The 20,188-nt window shown below is 33.5% G+C and overlaps 1 protein-coding gene across 1 annotated transcript; it reads left to right on the top strand.

Moving 5' to 3' along the window:
* The first annotated feature begins 17,169 nt into the window (after positions 1-17,169).
* LOC130983291 (cyclin-dependent protein kinase inhibitor SMR6-like) lies at positions 17,170-17,695 on the top strand. Its single transcript, XM_057907509.1, has one exon. It carries the CDS (start codon positions 17,211-17,213, stop codon positions 17,583-17,585), a length of 375 nt encoding a protein of 124 aa, XP_057763492.1. The 5' UTR covers positions 17,170-17,210; the 3' UTR covers positions 17,586-17,695.
* Positions 17,696-20,188: the final 2,493 nt, after the last annotated feature.

Here is a 20,188-nt window from a genome sequence, read left to right as displayed (position 1 = left end):
CCCAGGACTTCTCGATGGAGCCGATGACGATGACGGTGACTTTATGTCAATGATTATGTGTAGTATATTTGTATTTTTTGTTTTGATGATATTTTTTATTTTTGTTTTTCTATTGTGTTTGAGTTTTGAATAATTCTATAAATTTAATTGCTATCTATTTAATTTTAGTTTGAATAAAAACTCTTTTATATCATTTACTGCTTGCCAAATTTAATCGTATAACAGAAATTTAGTTAAGAATTTGATATATGTATATATGATTTACAAAACCCACATATTAGCCGTCGGTAAATTATGTTAAAGAAATAAAAAATATTTTTTAAAAATTAATTAATATTTTATTATTTTTTTATTGTTTGTGTTATTGATGACTAAATCATCAGTATAATAAAAAAATATTTTCATTTATGACGGTAATATAAAAATAATATTGTCGATCGTTTATAGTCATCGATAATATTGATCGAAATTTATTAATGACAATTTTGTCGACGGTCTTTGTCGTCAATAAAATTAATTATTGATTCTTTAGCCGTCAATAAAATTTACATCACTTCTATATATATATGCGATTAAGTGGTTTCTATCTTAATTATTATTGTCCTTTTAAAATTTTATTATTCTCGAGCATAAAATTACATTAATATCTTTTAAAATATTATTTGTAGTAAGCCTTGATAACTGATGACCATTATAATAAGAATTTTTATTCTTAGCTTTTTAATAAATAAATTGATGGATTGTCCTTTGTTTTGTAGTTTGGATGGAGTGCTGATAAAAAATATTAAGCGAACAAATCCTGTAACGAAGCGTCAATCAAAAAAAAAAAAAAAAAAAACACCAAAGTGACAATACAAGATTTTGATTGCATATTGGAAGTTTTAGGGGAGAAAAATATGATTTTATTCTGGAAACCACATATTCAAAAGGAAAGGGGCCCGAAATTAATAAGAAATGGAAAAAGGCTCCTTTATTTCATATCGCATTGCATGTAGAGCCGATAATACTAAATTATATCCGCAAATATTTATTCTAACCTAATTTGTTCCCGTAGGTTTGGTAATTTGACTCACAACAGGTCAGAATTAAAAGCAAAATAGGTTGAACTACGAATAAAATTAGGTGTTAAATTTAGGATTAATTTTATCCGATTTACTTGAACTCTTGATATAATATAGTAGATAATTAAAAATTATTATACATATATAATAAAATTGATAAATATCAAACCTAATTTTTTTTGTAATTTTAATATAGTTTATATTAGGATTTTGTTTTTTTTTTAATTTTAATATAGACTTAATTTTATATTTTTTATTTTATTAGTATGTTTATAAAATATGAAATTATTAAATATTGTGTTTAGTTAAAAAAATTGATTTATTTAAGTAGCATCAAGTGGAGAACCTAGATAAGATTAAAGTTAAAAGATTCTCAAGTCACGAATAAAATAGAATTGAATTTTAGAAGAAATTTAAACCAGCAGATAGAGTTAGAATAAAGTCTAAATTCTGCTCTATCCATTGTCAGTACTAATTGCATGAGATTTTTATAGAAGGGTACATACTACGATTAAAAAAATAATAAAAAAAAGATGAAATTTATTTTTGCAAATTGTTAGATAACAACAACAACAACAACAACAACAACAACAACAACAACAATAAAGTCTTGTCCCACTAAGTGGGGTCGGCTACATGAATCAAACGACGACATTGTGCTCTATCATGTATCATGTCTACAGAGAGACCGTTTACGTGTAGATCTCGTTTGACCACCTCTTGGATGGTCTTCTTAGGTCTTCCTCTGCCTTTCGCCCCTTGTCCATCTTCCATCTTATCCACCCTCCTGACTGGATGTTCTATCGGTCTTCTTCTCACATGTCCAAACCACCTGAGACGCGATTCAACCATCTTTTTCACAATGGGTGCTACTCCAACTCTCTCCCTTATATCTTCGTTCCTTATTTTATCCAATCGCGTATGACCACTCATCCATCTCAACATCTTCATCTTTGCCACACTCAACTTATGTTCGTGCTCCCTTTTAACTGCCCAACACTCCGTACCATAAAGCATAGCCGGTCTTATAGTGGTGCGATAGAATTTACCTTTAAGTTTTAAAGGCATTTTTTTGTCGCATATAAAACCAGATGCACTCCGCCATTTTGACCAACCTGCTTAGATCCTATGATTTACATCCTGTTCAATCTCTCCATTATCCTGTATGATGCACCCAAGATACTTAAAACTTTTAACTTTTTGTAGGATGTTTTTTCCAATCTTCACCTCTATATTAGGGTTTTTCCTTCTCAGACTGAACTTACATTCCATATATTCCGTCTTGCTACGGCTTATGCGCAAATCATACGCTTCTAGAGCTTCTCTCCATAACTCCAACTTCTTATTTAGGTCTTCCCTTGACTCTCTCATAAGGACGATATCATCGGCAAAAAGCATGCATCATGGCACAAGCTCTTGGATGTGCTCTGTGAGTACTTCCAAGACTAATGTAAAAAGGTATGGATTTAAGGATGATCCCTAGTGTAATCCTATACCAATAGAAAATTCCTCTGTCACACCACCTTGAGTCTTCACACTAGTTGTGACCCCGTCATACATGTCTTTAATTGCACGAATATATGTGATGATTTGATTTTTGATGGTATAGAATTTCACAAATGAAATCTCGTCGAAGTATAGTCTCTAAACCAACAATAATCCTCTCATACAAAAATTTGTTTGTCACAAGTACAAACCCCTAAAATTTATAAACCGAAGTATTCAAACTTCGGGTCGTCTCTCAAAGGACTTGCAGGGTAGTGTTCTTGTTATTGGTTATGGATTTATTTATTTTGGGGTTTTAGATGAGAAAAATGAATAGTAAATGGTAAGAAAACTTTATTAACAAAATGGTCTTGGCAAGGTTTGGTTGTCAAGGGTCTTCATCATTATCACTAGCCACAAGTATGGTAGTTGCAAGGATTAATCCCACTTAGTCATCCTTAAATCATTTAACAAAGAAAAGTCAAGTGAGTTATATCAATCCTAGTCCATAAGTCCTAGCTTTCCACTAATTGGATTAATGAAGGCTAGAGTTAATGGCTATCAACTAGCAATCAATTGGACACTAGTGACTCAAGAAATCCTAAGTTACCTTCTCAAGCCAAGAACATAAAATTCTAGTCTAACATCCTCTCAAGCATTTCATCAAACACTTGGAGGGTAATGAAAGAAAGCATTTTTATTTGTAAGGAAAAAAGAATCAACAACTAACAATTACAAAGAATTAACAAAACAACATCACAATCACATGAATTATCTCAAATTGCATTATTGAAAGAAAACAAAAGAAAAAAAATATCTCAATTACAAAACCTAGAAACAAAACAAGAGAAATTACAATAAGAGGATAGGGATAGAAAGAAGAACCAAAGTGTAGCAATCATCAATTGAAGGTAGAAGTAGAAGGAGACTTGAATTAAACCTAGAACTATGAGATCCTAATCTAACCCTAATTCCTAATCCTAGAGAGAAGTGAGAGCTTCTCTCTCTAAAACTAACTCTAACTCCTAAAACTAAGCTAATGATCAAAAGTATCTAAAAGTATATTGATTCCCCTTCAATACTTGACTTAAATAGCATCAGAAATGAGTTGGATTGGGCCCACAAGGCTCCTAAAACCGCTGGGGACGATTTCATTAAAGTGGGCCACGGACAGAATCGGCGCGCGTGCGCAAAGTGCGCGTGCGCGCCCCTGAAAGCGAAGCAACATATGGCAAAATTTATATCATTTCGAAGCCCCGGATGTTAGCTTTCCAACCCAACTGGAACCGCATCATTTGGATCTCTGTAGCTCAAGTTATGGTCAATTAAGTGCGAAGAGGTCAGGCTTGACAGCTTTTTGGTTCCATCATTTCTTCATGAGTTCTCCACTTTTACATGCTTTTTCTTCATTCCCTTGATTCAATCTTTGCCTCCTAAATCTGAAATCACTTAACAAACATATCAAGGCATCTAATAGAATCAAGGTGAATTAAATTTAGCTATTTTGAGTCCTAAAAAGCATGTTTTCACTCTTAAGCACAATTAAAGGAGAATATACAAAACCATGCTATTTCATTGAATAAATGTGGGTAAAAGGTGATAAAATCCCCTAAATTCAATACAAGATAAACCGTCAAATTAGGGTTTGTCAACCTCCCCACACTTAAACCAAGCATGTCCTCATGCTTAAGCCAAGAGAAAGCAAAGGGCGTCAACATCTATTCTATGTAAATGAGCTATATGCAACCTAAACTATATGCAACTAAATGCAAAATGGTTTTACCTACTTGGTTAAAAATAAATCAATCCTCCAAGTGCATGTATAAACGGGTAGGGCTAAGGTCATATGACGATTCATGAATCCTACCAATTCAAGTGTGGAAATGAAGTTCAAATAGACTTGCGAGAAGAACGCTCATGAAAGCCGGGAATCAAGGAATTGAGCATCGAACCCTCACCGGGAGTGTTTGCACTCTAGTCACTCGGTGTTTTGGGGTTGATTCTCTTAATTCTCCCCTAATCATGCTTTCCAATATTCGTTTTTCTTCTAACAATCAACAATTATTCAATGCATGCATACATGTATCATGAGGTCTTTTCTTTAGGTTGTTATGGGGCTAGGGTCAAGGTAGGATCATATATGGCTAGTGGACTTTAGGATTTGAATCTTTGATTAACTTAAACTTTCCCACCTAACCTATGACATCCTATACAATTGAGTTCTAACCTAACTACCAATTTCTCACTTTTTCACATACTCATGTATCCCTTTTCATTTCACAACACTTGTGCATTGATCTTTATTGGACTTTACTTTGGGGCATTTTGTCCCCTTTTATTTCTTTCTTTTTTCTTCTTTTTTTTATATTTTTTTTCTTTTTCATATTGTTTTTTTTTCTTTTCTTTTTTTTTCTTATTTTTTTTTATATACAAGAGCATCAATGCATAAGGTTTTTCATTTGATCAATACATGAGTATGTACCCAATTCCCAATATTTACACTAATAATATAAAACTACCCTTTTATTCACCCAATGTCCCAAGGTTCCCACACTTGAATGATACTCACACACACTAGCCTAAGCCAATCAAAGATCCAAATTAAGGACATTTATTGTTTTTCGCTTTAAGGCTTGTAATGTGCTAGAATAAGAACAAGTGGGTTAAGCGTAAGCTCAAATTTGGCTAACAAAGGAAGATAAAAGGTAAGGCCATTTGGGTAAGTGAGCTAATGAAATGATGGCCTCAATCATATAAATGCATGAATACAAAGAATAATGGACATATAGACTCAAACAAAGCAAAGATCACAATCATAGGAAGAGAATAATGCACACAAGAAGGAAAAATAAGTGGTTATAAGATGTAACCACACTATTAGGCTCAAATCTCACTTGCTTGTGTTCTTAGCTCAAAAGCCATGTTCCAAAATAAATTCTTTCAAGCAAGTTCCACAAAAAATTTGTTTTAATTGGTAGGGTGCCCTAGAATAGTTTCTCGGAAAAGAATTCATTACTCTGACCAAGTAGTCCTAATAAGAAGAAGGTAGTAAAATATGTACAAATTCTAACTAACATGCAACCTATCATGCAAATGCAATAACTAACTAACATTGGTGTTGAAAAAGAAAATTGTTACCCATGGAGATCGGTCGACGACCTCCCCACACTTGAAGATTGCACCGTCCTCGGTGCATGCAAAGGAGAGCAAGGTGGATGGGTTGCTACAATTGATGAGTTCCTCGAACGGTTGTGCGGATGACTTGTTTGTTGCCCCATTTAAAAGCTTTTCCGTTTCCTCCTTTCTTGGTGGCCAACCTAAAAGGAAAGAAAAGGAAAGAAAATTAAGCCTATAACAAGGATATCAAGGCAATTAGAATATAGGCGGGGGCTAATGCCAAATAAGAGTATGATTCTCTACTACATTGTAGCTACAACATGTGAGTGAGAAATCAATATAAGCAAAAGGCATATCAACTGATACTTGATGCAAGAGTAAAGTTAAAGCATGGAGAGTATATTGAGCATCAAGATCAAATAAGGATTGACACAAACAAGATTAGTGATACGCATGAAAGCATTTGATTCTATCCTAATTCAATGATGAAGCGGTACAAGAAAAAAAACAAAGGGTAATGAATTAGGAAGGACTAAAGCACTAATCTTGTGTGTTGACAAATATTACAAATAATGTAACAAGTCATGAAGCACCAAAACAAATGCAAGAAATTCTCAACAATTGAGTGAGAGAATTCAACACCATTATTAAAATGAGAAATTTAGAAAATAAAATGAGAACAAATTATAGAAACAAAATTAAAATGCAAAGAATAAAAGTATGCAAATGTAATAGACAAAAGAAAATGGAAGAAGAGAGAAATTTTTTTTTATATTTTTAATTAATTTTTTTTAGTATTTTATTTATTTCTTTATTTATTTATTATTATATTTTTTTGTATTATTAAAAAAATATTTTTTTCTTTTTTTTTTTATTAAAAGAGAAAAGAAAAAAAATCTTTCAAGAGAGGAAGAAGAAAAAAATGAGAAAGAAAGAAGAAGAGAAGAGGAAAGAAGGAGAAAGGAGGAAGGGGAAAAGCAGGGAGCAAATCCGCGCGCGCGCACAGCGCGCTTACACGTGGATGAGGTTGGGACAATCCGCGCTGTGCGCGCGCACTCACGCGTGGATGAGCTTGTGTTCCCAGCACAATGCTGGCACAATGCGCGCACAACTCTCTGGTTTTTGTACCAGAAGTTGCGGAAGTGCAATGTGCGCGCGCGCGCACAGCGTGCTAGCGCGCCGATGGCCGTTTTTTTTTTTTGCCCAAAAAGCAGAAAAAATGCCCAAGAGCTCCCTATAATGTCCAAAACTCTTCTTTATTCAATCAAATATCAAACAATTCACAAAAATGCAATTTGATTTTAGAATTTATTCATCTACTACTAATGAATACAACATACTAACAACCAATCTTTACTAACAAATCAATATGAAATGAAAATCTACCTACAATGGCAACTCAAATCACTTATTAAACAAAACTAAAAGAGGATGGAAAAAGTTTACCATGGTGGGGTGTCTCCCACCTAGCACTTTTAGTTTAAGTCCTTAAGTTGGACATTTGAGGAGCTTATTGTCATGGTGGCTTATGTTTGTACTCATCCTTGAATCTCCAAGGATCTTTGCTTCTCAATTGGTTGACAGAATTTCCAACCATCTTCACCAAACTTGGGCAAAGTTCTACCCAAGATATGAGCTCCCAAAATTGGTCTTCATGTTGTGATCCGGGATCCCATATCTTATTTTCACACCCATCTTCTAGTTGATCATCATGATTCAACTTGGGTGGTAGGCATATAGAATTCTCCTTTATGCACCAAATTCTCCTTCTAGACCCATACAATTTAGCATTCCTCCAACCATAGTATTTATGCCTTGATGGTTTAACCTTAATGAGCCTAACATTCTCTTTCCAACCATTACACCACTCCCTCTTACTCTTAACTCCACAAAGAGCTCTAAGTTGACCATCATTTTCAATCAACCCATATTCAAGTGAGAAAGTGAAGCTTAGGGATAGAAATTTTACCCACTTGAATGTTATGTTAGGTGATGGTGGCTTGGGAAGGGGGACCTCCCCACACTTAGCCATTGCGATGTCTACGCTCTTGTGCTCTTCCCTTGTAACTTCCACCTCTTGACAACTTATATCAACTTCAACCTCTTCCTCTTGGTAGCTTCCTTCCAATTTAATATTTTCTTCGTGGCTTACCAAGGGTATGGGAGGTGAGGTATCTTCTTCCTTACCCTCTATGTCAAGCTCAATGGGAGAGGATTCAATTGTGGATAGGAACTCATCAATAATTGAATCCATCTCTTGATCAACCTCTTCAAAGTCTTCAACCATGATATGCTTTGGAGGTTGTGCACCCTCCTCAACATCAATGTCAAGCTTCTTGGAAGAGTTTTCCATGATGCTACATTCCCATGGACTCTCAACGTCTCCTAATTCTTCAACCACTTCTTCCTTTTCTTCAATGATCATAGGCTCCTCTAATTGTTCCAACACAAAATTTGATTCCTCCTTTTTCACCGAATTTTCTAATTTCTCCTTCATACTTTGCTCTTCTTTTGACCTTTCACATGTGGTTACGGAATTACCTTGAGTCTTCAAACATTGATGGGCTAGAGTATGCACCACCTTGGTCAAATTGGTCACAAACTCAAGTGTATCCCGCTTCATGGCTTCTTGTCCTTGAAGTAACAAAGTGAGAGGATCGTCTATTGGGACTTGTGGTGGGTAGGAAGGTTCATCATTTTGGAGAGAGGGTTCATAATAGGAAGGTGGTTCTTCTTGGTAAGGTTGTGGAGATTGTGTGTATTGAGGTGGTTCTTGGTAGTAATCTTGATAGGGTTGTGGTGGTTCTAAGGGTTCTTGCTCATAATGGTCATAAAAATATGGTATGGATGATTGGTCATATGATGGATATGGATCATAGGAAGGTGCTTGGTATGGAAAGGCTTGTGAGAATGGTTGAGGTTCATGTTGAGGATGAGACTCATAGGCATATGATGGTGGTTGTTGAGTGTCACAAAAAGAGTCATCATAGCCGTTAAATTGACATGCATTAGGATGGAAATTATACCTATAAGTATTCGGAGGTTGTTGCCAATAGGAGTGATCAATTCCTTGAGGCTCCTCCCATCTTTGTTGGTTCCATCCATGGTACATGTTGCCATTAAAGTCCACATTTCCTACAACACAATTAGAGCCAAACTCATAGCCAAAGTGAGAATTCATTATGGAAAAACAAAATAAAACTAACAAAATCTAGTAAGCAAGCACAAGACAAACTATTTACACTATTCACATATGTACAATAACCAATAACATAACACCATTGCAAATCCCCGGCAACGGCGCCATTTTGATGATTTGATTTTTGATGGTATAGAATTTCACAAATAAAATCTCGTCGAAGTATAGTCTCTAAACCAACAATAATCCTCTCATACAAAAATTTGTTTGTCACAAGTACAAACACCTAAAATTTATAAACCGAAGTATTCAAACCTCGGGTCGTCTCTCAAAGGACTTGCAGGGTAGTGTTCTTGTTATTGGTTATGGATTTATTTATTTTGGGGTTTTAGATGAGAAAAATGAATAGTAAATGGTAAGAAAACTTTATTAACAAAATGGTCTTGGCAACGTTTGGTTGTCAAGGGTCTTCATCATTATCACTAGCCACAAGTATGGTAGTTGCAAGGATTAATCCCACTTAGTCATCCTTAAATCATTTAACAAAGGAAAGTCAAGTGAGTTATATCAATCCTAGTCCATAAGTCCTAGCTTTCCACTAATTGGATTAATGAAGGCTAGAGTTAATGGCTATCAACTAGCAATCAATTGGATACTAGTGACTCAAGAAATCCTAAGTTACCTTCTCAAGCCAAGAACATAAAATTCTAGTCTAACATCCTCTCAAGCATTTCATCAAACACTTGGAGGGTAATGAAAGAAAGCATTTTTATTTGTAAGGAAAAAAAAGAATCAACAACTAATAATTACAAAGAATTAACAAAACAACAATCAACAACATCACAATCACATGAATTATCTCAAATTGTATTATTGAAAGAAAACAAAAGAACAAAAATATCTCAATTACAAAACCTAGAAACAAAACAAGAGAAATTACAATAAGAGGATAGGGATAGAAAGAAGAACCAAAGTGTAGCAATCATCAATTGAAGATAGAAGTAGAAGGAGACTTGAATTAAACCTAGAACTATGAGATCCTAATCTAACCCTAATTCCTAATCCTAGAGAGAAGTGAGAGCTTCTCTCTCTAAAACTAACTCTAACTCCTAAAACTAAGCTAATGATCAAAAGTATCTAAAAGTATATTGATTCTCCTTCAATACTTGACTTAAATAGCATCAGAAATGAGTTGGATTGGGCCCACAAGGCTCCTAAAACCGCTGGGGACGATTTCATTAAAGTGGGCCACGGACAGAATCGGCGCGCGCGCGCAAAGTGCGCGTGCGCGCCCCTGAAAGCGAAGCAACATATGGCAAAATTTATATCATTTCGAAGCCCCGGATGTTAGCTTTCCAACCCAACTGGAACCGCATCATTTGGATCTCTGTAGCTCAAGTTATGGTCAATTAAGTGCGAAGAGGTCAGGCTTGACAGCTTTTTGGTTCCATCATTTCTTCATGAGTTCTCCACTTTTACATGCTTTTTCTTCATTCCCTTGATTCAATCTTTGCCTCCTAAATCTGAAATCACTTAACAAACATATCAAGGCATCTAATAGAATCAAGGTGAATTAAATTTAGCTATTTTGAGTCCTAAAAAGTATGTTTTCACTCTTAAGCACAATTAAAGGAGAATATACAAAACCATGCTATTTCATTGAATAAATGTGGGTAAAAGGTGATAAAATCCCCTAAATTCAATACAAGATAAACCGTCAAATTGGGGTTTGTCAATATGCGATCCTTACTCTCCTCTTTTCTAAAACCTTCCATAAGACCTCCCTTAGTACTCTATCATACGCTTTTTCCAAATCAATAAATACCATATGTAGATCCTTTTTATTACTACGATACCTCTTCATCATCCTTCTTAATAGGTATATGGCTTCAGTGGTAGATCTGTCTGGCATAAATCTAAATTGGTTCTTGATGACTAGTGATATTGCCAATTGCTTGGGTTTGGATTTTCACACTAAAAGAGGATTAACGTTGCAAGCATAGACCAAACTCAACAATCGGTCACCGATCAAATTGGAAATTCACAAGATGTGTCACAACTCAAAACCAATTTAAAACCGAGAGTATTTGGCTCCCAGGTCATTTTCCAAGGAATCACTTGAGGGCAATGGGTGTGCAATGTCCGGTTATAGTAATCAAGGGGTTGTCAATGAAGAAATGAACATATAAAGTAATAAAAGAACATGTAAAATTGTAACGATTAAACTAATAAAGAAATTAAAGAACCGACTATGTAATATAAACAAGTAAAGTATAAAAGAGATTAACATAGCAATGTATGAAAGGTTAAAGGCATAAAAAGGGGTCTTGGCTTGGAGTGAGCTAAGGGTCATTTCCTTGTTGGAACCACAACTATGACAATTATAATGGATTAGTCTCACTTGATCAACCCTCACATTGGAAGGTAAGTTAAATGAGCATAAGTGTTCTTAACCCACAAATCCTAAATTGCTTGCTAATTGCTTTAGCAACAAATTAGCGTTAGTGGGAACAAGAACAATTAACAATCCAAGACTTGACACTAAATGTTGGACATTCCAACTCTAGGAACCCAATTGCTCACTTTACCCAAGTCAAGAGATAAAAATTTAGCCTAAAACCATGTTTGACATTTTGTCAAATACTTGGTGGGCAAAAAGCTTAAACATGAGAAAAAATAATAAAAGACTTGAAATTAAAAGCAACACTTGATCTCAATCAACAAGAATAACATAAGAAAGCATAGAACAAACATCAAACATCAAATTCATCAACAAGAAATTGAAATTGCAAAAGAGAAATAAAATTGAACTCTAACTTGAAATAGAAGAAAGAGTAATGACAATGTAACTATAAAGAGTAATAACAAGAGAAAACTTACAATGAGATTAGCAAAATCTAAGATAAAAAAATGGAAATGGAACTTGAATGTAAAACTCTAATAGAAACCCTAGTAGAGATTATGAAAAACTTAGAGAAACTAAAACTAAAAACCTTCTACCACTACTTCTAAACTATACTAATGATATGCTATGTTATGTCCTTCATTCCCCTCCCAATATGAGCTAAAAGATTTCATAAATGGGCCTCCAAAGTCCTCAAATCGCGAGTCACGTGCCTTTTTAATAAAGTCATGCGCAGACACCTGTGCGGATGCATAGGCGTGTGCATCCGCACACTTTGCGAAAATCCCATTTTGTGCGTACGCACAAGTACCTGTGCGCGCACAAGTACCTGTGCGCACGCACACTAGGCGATGCTGGGCTGGATGCGCTCGAAATGATCCACGCACTCTGCTTGGGCTCCTGTGTGTACGCACAAGAGGCTGTGCGCACACACACGTCTCTGAACTCATCTCCTTTGATTCTTCATGTTTCCTCCACTTTGCATGCTCTTCTTCCATTTTCTCCAAACCATTCCCACCTTATACACCTGGAATCACTCACAAACAAGATCAAGGCATCGAATGGAAGGCAAATGGAATAAAATATATCAAATTGGGCACAAAAGAGCATGTTTTCATAATCAAGCACAATTTAGAAGGAGAGTTCAAAAGCATGCTATTCAAGGCAATAAGTGCAAGTTTATGTGATGAAATCCATTCAATTCTAACAAAAAATCATCATCAAATATGGATTCATCAGTTCTCTATTACTTGTGTCTCTTTTCTCAACCTCCGTTCTATTACCCTTTCCCATAACTTCATGGTATGACTCATAAGCTTGATCCCTCTATAGTTTTCGCAACTTTGTATATCCCCCTTATTCTTGTAGATAGGTACCAAGGTGATCTTTCTCCACTCATCGGACATCTTCTTTGACCTTAAAATCTCATTAAAAAGCTTGGTTAACCAGTTGATGCCTTTTTCTTCAAGACCCTTCCAAACCTCAATCGGGATATTATCAGGTCCTACTGCCCTGTCATTTTTTATCTGCTTTAGAGCCTCTTTTTCCTCGAAGTCTCGAATCCTTCGATAGTAGTCAAAGTTTTAATCTTCTTCCCTTGTGCATAACCGACCAAGGCTCGGAAGAGTCTTCTGTCCCTCATTAAATAACTTGTAGAAGTAGCTCTTCCACCTTTCATTAATCTTCTCCTCTTGAGCCAACACCTATCCATCCTTATCCTTAATGCACTTAACCTGATCCAAGTCTCTCGTTCTTCTTTCACGGCTCTTTGCGATTCTATATATACCTTTTTCTCATTCTTTCGTGCCCAAAGACTGGTAGAGACCCTCATATGTTCTTGTTCTTGCTTCACTTACAGCCACTTTTGTCTTTTTCTTAGCCGCCTTATATTTTTCCCAGTTATCTGCATTGCGGCATAAAGACCACTCTTTAAAGCACTCCCTTTTTATCTTTATCTTTTCTTATACACTGCATTCCACCACCAAGACTCCTTGTCTCTTGGCCCTATTCCTTTAGATTCACCAAAGCTTTCTTTTGCTGTTCTTCTAATAACTTCTGCCATCTCCCTCCACATCTCTTCCGCGCTTCCATTCCCATCCCACTTTGCCTCTTCTCCTACCCATCTTAGGAAGTTTCATTGTTCCTCACCTTTCATCCCCACTACCTTGTCCTTGAGTTCTTCCTAGGATGTCTTTTCCTCAACTTTTGCTCAACGTGAAAATCCATGACGAGCACCCTATGTTGTGTTGTCAAACTCTCTCTCGGGATAATTTTACAATTAATGCAAAATTTTCGGTCGACTCTCCTCAACAAGAAGAAGTCAATTTGAGAGCTTGTCAAGCCACTCTTATAGGTTATAAGATGTTCGTCTCTCTTTTTAAAACATGTATTTGCGATGAGAAGATCAAACGTTGAGGAAAAGTCCAAAATAGTTTTACCCTCGGCATTGATCACTCCGAAATCATGGCCTCCGTGAATACTCCCATATCCAGTCACCTCTCTCCCAACATGGCCATTTAAATATCCTCCTATGAAAACCTTATCTCCCAAAGGTATGTCTTAAACCAAACTCTCTAGATCATCCCAAAACCTTATCTTGTGTTGTTCGTCCGAACCCACTTGCGGTGCATAGGCGCTAATCACATGGAAAGCACCACAAGTTTGATAGAAATGATCCGATCTTCCACCCTCTTGACATCCACTACGTCCTTCTTCCACTGCTTATCCACAATTATTCCAACCTCATTCCTATTCTTCACCTTTCTTGTATACCAAAGTTTGAAACCAAAAGTATCCAACTCCCTAGCCTTCGCACCAATCCATTTTGTTTCTTGTAGGCACATAATGTTAATCTTCCTCTTTTTCATGGTGTTCACCACCTCCATGGACTTTCCTGTTAGAGTGCCTATGTTCCATGTCCCAAATCTCAACCTTCTGTCGCTCCGACCTTTACCTTTTACTTTGTGAACTAGCTTATTTACCCTTCCCCGTTTACGAAAATACGAGAATCGTTTAAAAAAATAGTCAGATATTTATTTTAAAAAATGCTATTTTATTTTTATTAATTTTTTAAAATATACACTCCTTTTTATTTTCTTGATTTCTTCACACACACAAAATATTTTTATCATAGAATTATCTTTATAAAATATAATATAATGAATAATAGGACGAGCATATTAGAGAGAGATAATAATATTAATTAATAACTTTATGAATAATATTATATATATTTTATATAATTATTTAATTAAATCCGTTTCTTATAATAATAACCACTTTGTGATAGAAATAAAAAAAATTGGTTTTTAATATATACATATTGGTGATCCCAATATACCCTGAAAACTTGGCGGCAAAATCCAAACTCCAAAGTCGCTTAATTAGTTTCAGTGTTATAGATAGAGATATATGGTTCTCAATGTTCAGCAATTGTCACGGGCACTCACATTTTCTCTCTTTTTATTTACAAACATTTACACTGTGCCCAGGTCTCTCGTATCTCTTTCTCAGACAATGTTATTTAATGGTTTACGCTTATGTCACGGGCTTCTTTGGGGGCACCGTCCACTATCTACCATTCTTTATAATTTTGGAAAACTTTTAAAGTATTACCGAAATTATGGTGTTCTAGAGAATCGATAATTTTAATTATATATATTATATATATTTTTTTTATAATTAAAATTAATGGTTAAAAATGATTAAAACACTAATGTATGATACATTTGAAAATTTTTCTATAATTTTATATAGCTCTCATAAAGATTCAAGTATTCAATCATGTCTTATTCTTCCATATTTGAAACCTTTATATTTTCTCTCTCTCTCTCTCTCTCTCTCTCTCTCAATTGTCATGAGTCCATTATGTATTTGGCTAGGAATTTCAAGACAAGGACAGTGTCTTGATTCTTGGAATGTTGCTTTCTTTTTTTAAGAAAATTGGAAATTAGGAGTTCCCTACTTCCCTGAATTATTCTAGCTAGGTATCAAAACTATTTTTATTTGGCGTATCAGAACCATTTTCTCTTCGTATAATTAAATACTATTTTTTTTTTTAAAATGGCAATTGATATATTAAGAGAAAATACATATATTACATATATTGTTAAACTTAATCAAATATATTTGCTCAAACATATTAAATAATCTAATAATTCATAATACATATTATAAAGGTTTCTTCATTTAATAAGTAACTACACACACATATATATCGCACATTTTTTATACATATAAAACTAATCGAAGGGTAAAAATTAATATTGTTATTATTATTTTTACAAAAACACTTTTGACGGAGTGCAATTTTTTAAAAATCTTTTTCTGATAAAAAATATTTTAGAGAATGAAAAAGCATCTTTTTAATATTATTTAGAGATAGTTTGAATTAATTTTTTCAAGAAGTACTTAATTTTTTAGTTTTTTTATATAAAAAAGGTTTTTTACAATTGAAAAGATTTTTAAATATTAAAAAGTTTTTCTATTTTCTAAAAACAATATATTACTGACTTTTAGAAAAAAATAAATAGTTTATTTTTTAATAAAAGTATCATATTCTTGTTAAAATATATTTAACATTTAATAAAATCACTTTAATTTAAAAAAAATCCACACAAACATTTATCCGAAAAAAAAAAGACTTTTCCTAAATAAAAAGGCTTTTTGAAAAATGTAAAAAGCATTTTTTATTCTCTCCTTTTCTTATAGAAAAGCATGTCACAAGAGGCAAAAAGTAATAACATACACCTATATTATTATAAATCATAATCTTTTTCAATAAATCTGCATCTCACCATTTTTACTTTACTTCTATTATAAAATAAAAAAAATGACTAACTTATTCTGTTGTTCTAATTTAAAACTTTGTTTGTTTTATACACAGGCGGACACACGCGCACGCGCATATATATATATATAGCAATAAAAATAAAATAATTAATTTGACATAATTAAAAAATGAAACAGGGTAAAAAAATACTCATATAAGAATAAAAGCGGGATAAAATATTATTTGTCTTTAAATTTTAGACTGAATTTTAATTTTATCATTAATATTTGAAATATTATATTTTTATTTTAAATATCTTATTTTATTTTATTTTGGTCTTTTGATTAAAATTATTTTTTTCAAAATTTTTTTTATTATAATTTTCTTTTAAATAGTAGCAAAAATCGAAATTATAATAGTTATAACTATAGTGGTAGTGATTTATTGAGTGTAAACAGCAAAAAAATAAGAGAAAGAAAAATAGAATAATAAAATATAATGAAATAAATATTTAAAACAAAATTAAAATGTTTTAAATTCTAAATACAAAATTAAAATTTAACCAAATATTTAAAAATTAAAAGAATATTTTATTCCATAAAAAGTACCTAGAATCAGTATTCTTTCTTTTACTTATTTTCTTTTTTCTTTATTTGGGTACAAATTCCTTGAATGACTTTAGAAGCAAGGCGCACCAAGTGTATGTGCGCCTATTATCTATATAAAAGTAGGTCCTTAAACTCTTCATTCCACTTTTCCTATGTCCCCTCACCTTCAACAACCAACAATGATATTCAAAGCACAATAATAATACTACTACTCTTCCACTCAAGACTTGAAAACCCTTCTTTGTTATATCATATCTTTCTCAGTGCAAAAACTTTTTTCTTCCTTTTAATTTTTTCCCCCCTCACCCTCTTTATTCCTAACTTTCACCACTCCTATAATATAGTCAACACTTTCTTACCTGTTTCATACTTAGCTTTCATCATCTTATTCCTCATACCATTATACCATTCCCGGCATTTAATTTTACATACCCAAAAGAAAAGTGAAAAAGAGAGAGAGAGAGAGAGAGAGAATATAATAACGTAACGTATCTAATCTTCTTTATAATTATACATTCCCTTCCCATCCTATTATATATTCTCTGTGCTATATATATACAAACACATTCCTTGTAACACTTTTTTATTGTTTATTGTTATAATAATAATAATAATAATAAGAATCATGGGATTCTCTGAGAAGCCACCACAAATAACAGAAGGAGGAGGAGGGGTAGACTCAGATAACAATAACAGAAAATGGGTCATCGCCGGAACGTCTTTGAGAGCGCCATTGAAGCCAATTTACACCGTGATTCCGGTGGATCAGAAAGCTAAACAACAAGAAGAAGAACAACAAGAGGAGTTTTCAACTTCAACAACTCCAACGGGAAAAGAAGCAAGGGTTCCAACAACTTTGAAGTGTCCACCGGCTCCGAGGAAGCCAAAATCTTCTCTCAAGTGCAACTACCACGGCGCCGGCGGTGGAGCTAGGGAGTTCTTCACTCCGCCGGACTTAGAAACTGTCTTCATTCGCCATGTTGTTGAAAGGGCTAATTGATTGATTTCATATATATATATATATATCACTCTTGCCTTGTATACTTATGCTACGGTGGTTATGGTAGCATGATTCAAATTAATGTAACCCTTTTTTACTAATTTTTTAGATAATTATTCATGTAATTAATAAAAATAATAATTATTTTGGATGATATAATATTAATTAAATATACATGTAAAATTATTTTATATTAACAGTATATTAAAATTAAATTCATATATATCTCATTTAATTTTTTTCCTTAATTAAGTCTTAAGCATTTTTCTGTTCTAGGTAGCAACTTGATTAACTCTGTAGTTTATATAGAAAGAGGGATATTAACCAGGTCTATTGTGTAAAAAAGCAGTGCAAAGTACAAATTAAACAAATAAAATTAGGCTTATTTTCTTGCAAGATGTTTGGTTTTTTTTATTTTAAATGCCTCTTAAAATTTTAACTAAATCAATTTAAAAAGATGTGATTCTCTTTTTATCAGATCGTCATAAGTCCTTTGTTTTATTTTTTATTTTTAAATAATTAGGACTTTAATTTAGAGCACCCGCGTATTATTAAAAATGAGGCAATTATATTTACTTGTGTTGATTGTATGTTTTATCTTGAGCATGTTGAGGATATATATAATTTAACTTTGTCTTCCGTGTGTTTCTTTTTGCTTTGTTTGATAAATCATATGTGGGGTTATGGAATAAAACATGAATGAGTGTTTCCTTATCTAGTAGGAAAATGGAAAATAAATCTGCGATTACTAGCGATTCCAATTTTATGTTCTCGAGTTACGGAGAACAATTCGAACTTCTGTCTTATTTTTGTTGTGCAAAAATGGGATATGCATCTGAAATAGGTGTTCGAATTAATATATATATTATGAGTGATATGGAAATGAATCGAGTAATTTCTTTTTTTATTCAAGAAATGGCATTTTTTGTTTGTATAGTCCAATCATTGATCTTGAAAATTCAATTTCTACAATAAATTTTGGTAGGTCACTGACATAATTAGTTCCTTATCCATGATTCGGCTATTTACTGAAAAACTATTCTTGGAATATGGGAAGAATCTCTTGGGTGGTGGCGATAAAGAAAAAGATTGGAATGTTGCTTAACTTGCTTTTGTAAAATGTAAAAAATAAAAATAACAAACTTTTAAATTTGACCTAACCCGCGGATCTTTTTTTCAGTTATTTATTGAATGATAAATCACGACAAGTGATGGAGATACGCGATTTAAATAACAAAAAATACCGCCTTGTTTTCCATTGTAATTGCCATTATAGCACATGTGTGGCCCAGTCCATAAGAGCCATATGGACTTGACGTCATCCCCACCTTCCAATATATCATTGGCAGTCCCTCGTGAGTGCATCGTCTTGCACTTTTTAGTTTGTGTCGGAGTCGTTTTGGTGGAGCATACTAAACCCACTACGTACCACACTACTGGGAGGTTCACTTGAATACCGAGTCTTTTTCCGTTGCGAACTTGACGTCATCGTCACTTGCAAGATAAGGCCGACTGCATTAAACAAGTGAGAAAAACCCTTTCTATTTAATAAAACAACAAACAAGAGATTGAGCTACGCAAAAGTCTACTTTAGAAAAAGACTAATGAACAAGCAATGACTTCTAACATAGGGGACACACTTGCGCGAAAGCCTACTTTAGATAGGCTAACAACGCACATTTGCTCGCTAGTTGCAATAAAAAAAATAGTGCACGCTAGAAAGTGCTTTGAATTTGAAAGGCAACCATATTAATTTTTCTTCAGACAAAAAATTAGTCCAGACTCTCCTCTTTCGTCATGTCAAAATGCATTTGGAATGTCTAACTGATGTCTTACTCTCTAGGTGTCAGCTGTCCTCGTATAGAATTAAAATCTAACGCGTAAGACTCAACTGCCAAGTATGCTCCCTCTTGCGAAAGATACAATGCTCTTGTGTGAACCTAGAGACACCAACTTCGCTCATGTTAAGTTGATGTGGACACTTGACTTTCAACCCGGTATGACAGATTACACACTAAATTCTCATTGTATCATCCCCTTTTATTGATAGGTTAGTGGATTAATATCATTGCATTATTGATAATCCATCCATGGCAATTTAAGTAACTGAATTGAAGAATTGGCCCAACTTATTAGCGTATATATGAGGGAATATGTGATTCTCCTTTTCATAATTATTCTCAGAAAAAAATTGCAAGTCCAATTAAAATTTAACGTGCAGAAATTTTGAAACAAGTTGTATTTTGATGTGATGTGCACAACACTAAATTAATTCTTATACAAAGGGGTGGCAAATAGGGAAGCTTGTCTCGTCCCGCCAAAAGCTTGCCAAAGTTCGTTAAATTTTTCTTTTTTTATAAACCATCAAATATTAAACAATATATATAATCTCACAACTATTTTAATAAATTTATAATTTTTAAAGACATAAAAAAATATAATTTCTAAATTCACAAACATGAAAGTTTTTATAATTATGAATATGTAATAAACATAATTATAAACAAAGTTTTTTGAAATAAAATAGTAAAACTAACATTGTCCAAAGTAAAACAAATATTGTCCAAAATATATAATTAAACATCTTTAAATTTACAATCAAT

This window comes from Arachis stenosperma, chromosome 5, assembly GCF_014773155.1.
Source record: "Arachis stenosperma cultivar V10309 chromosome 5, arast.V10309.gnm1.PFL2, whole genome shotgun sequence".
In the NCBI taxonomy this organism is placed as follows: Eukaryota; Viridiplantae; Streptophyta; class Magnoliopsida; order Fabales; family Fabaceae; genus Arachis; species Arachis stenosperma.
Note: the sequence above shows the minus strand (reverse complement) of the source record. Positions and strands in the feature narration are given on the sequence as shown.

What these genes read in the sequence shown, in the direction of transcription:
- LOC130983291 (XM_057907509.1), top strand. Translation starts at nt 17,211, where the DNA reads ATGGGATTCTCTGAGAAGCCACCACAAATAACAGAAGGAGGAGGAGGG.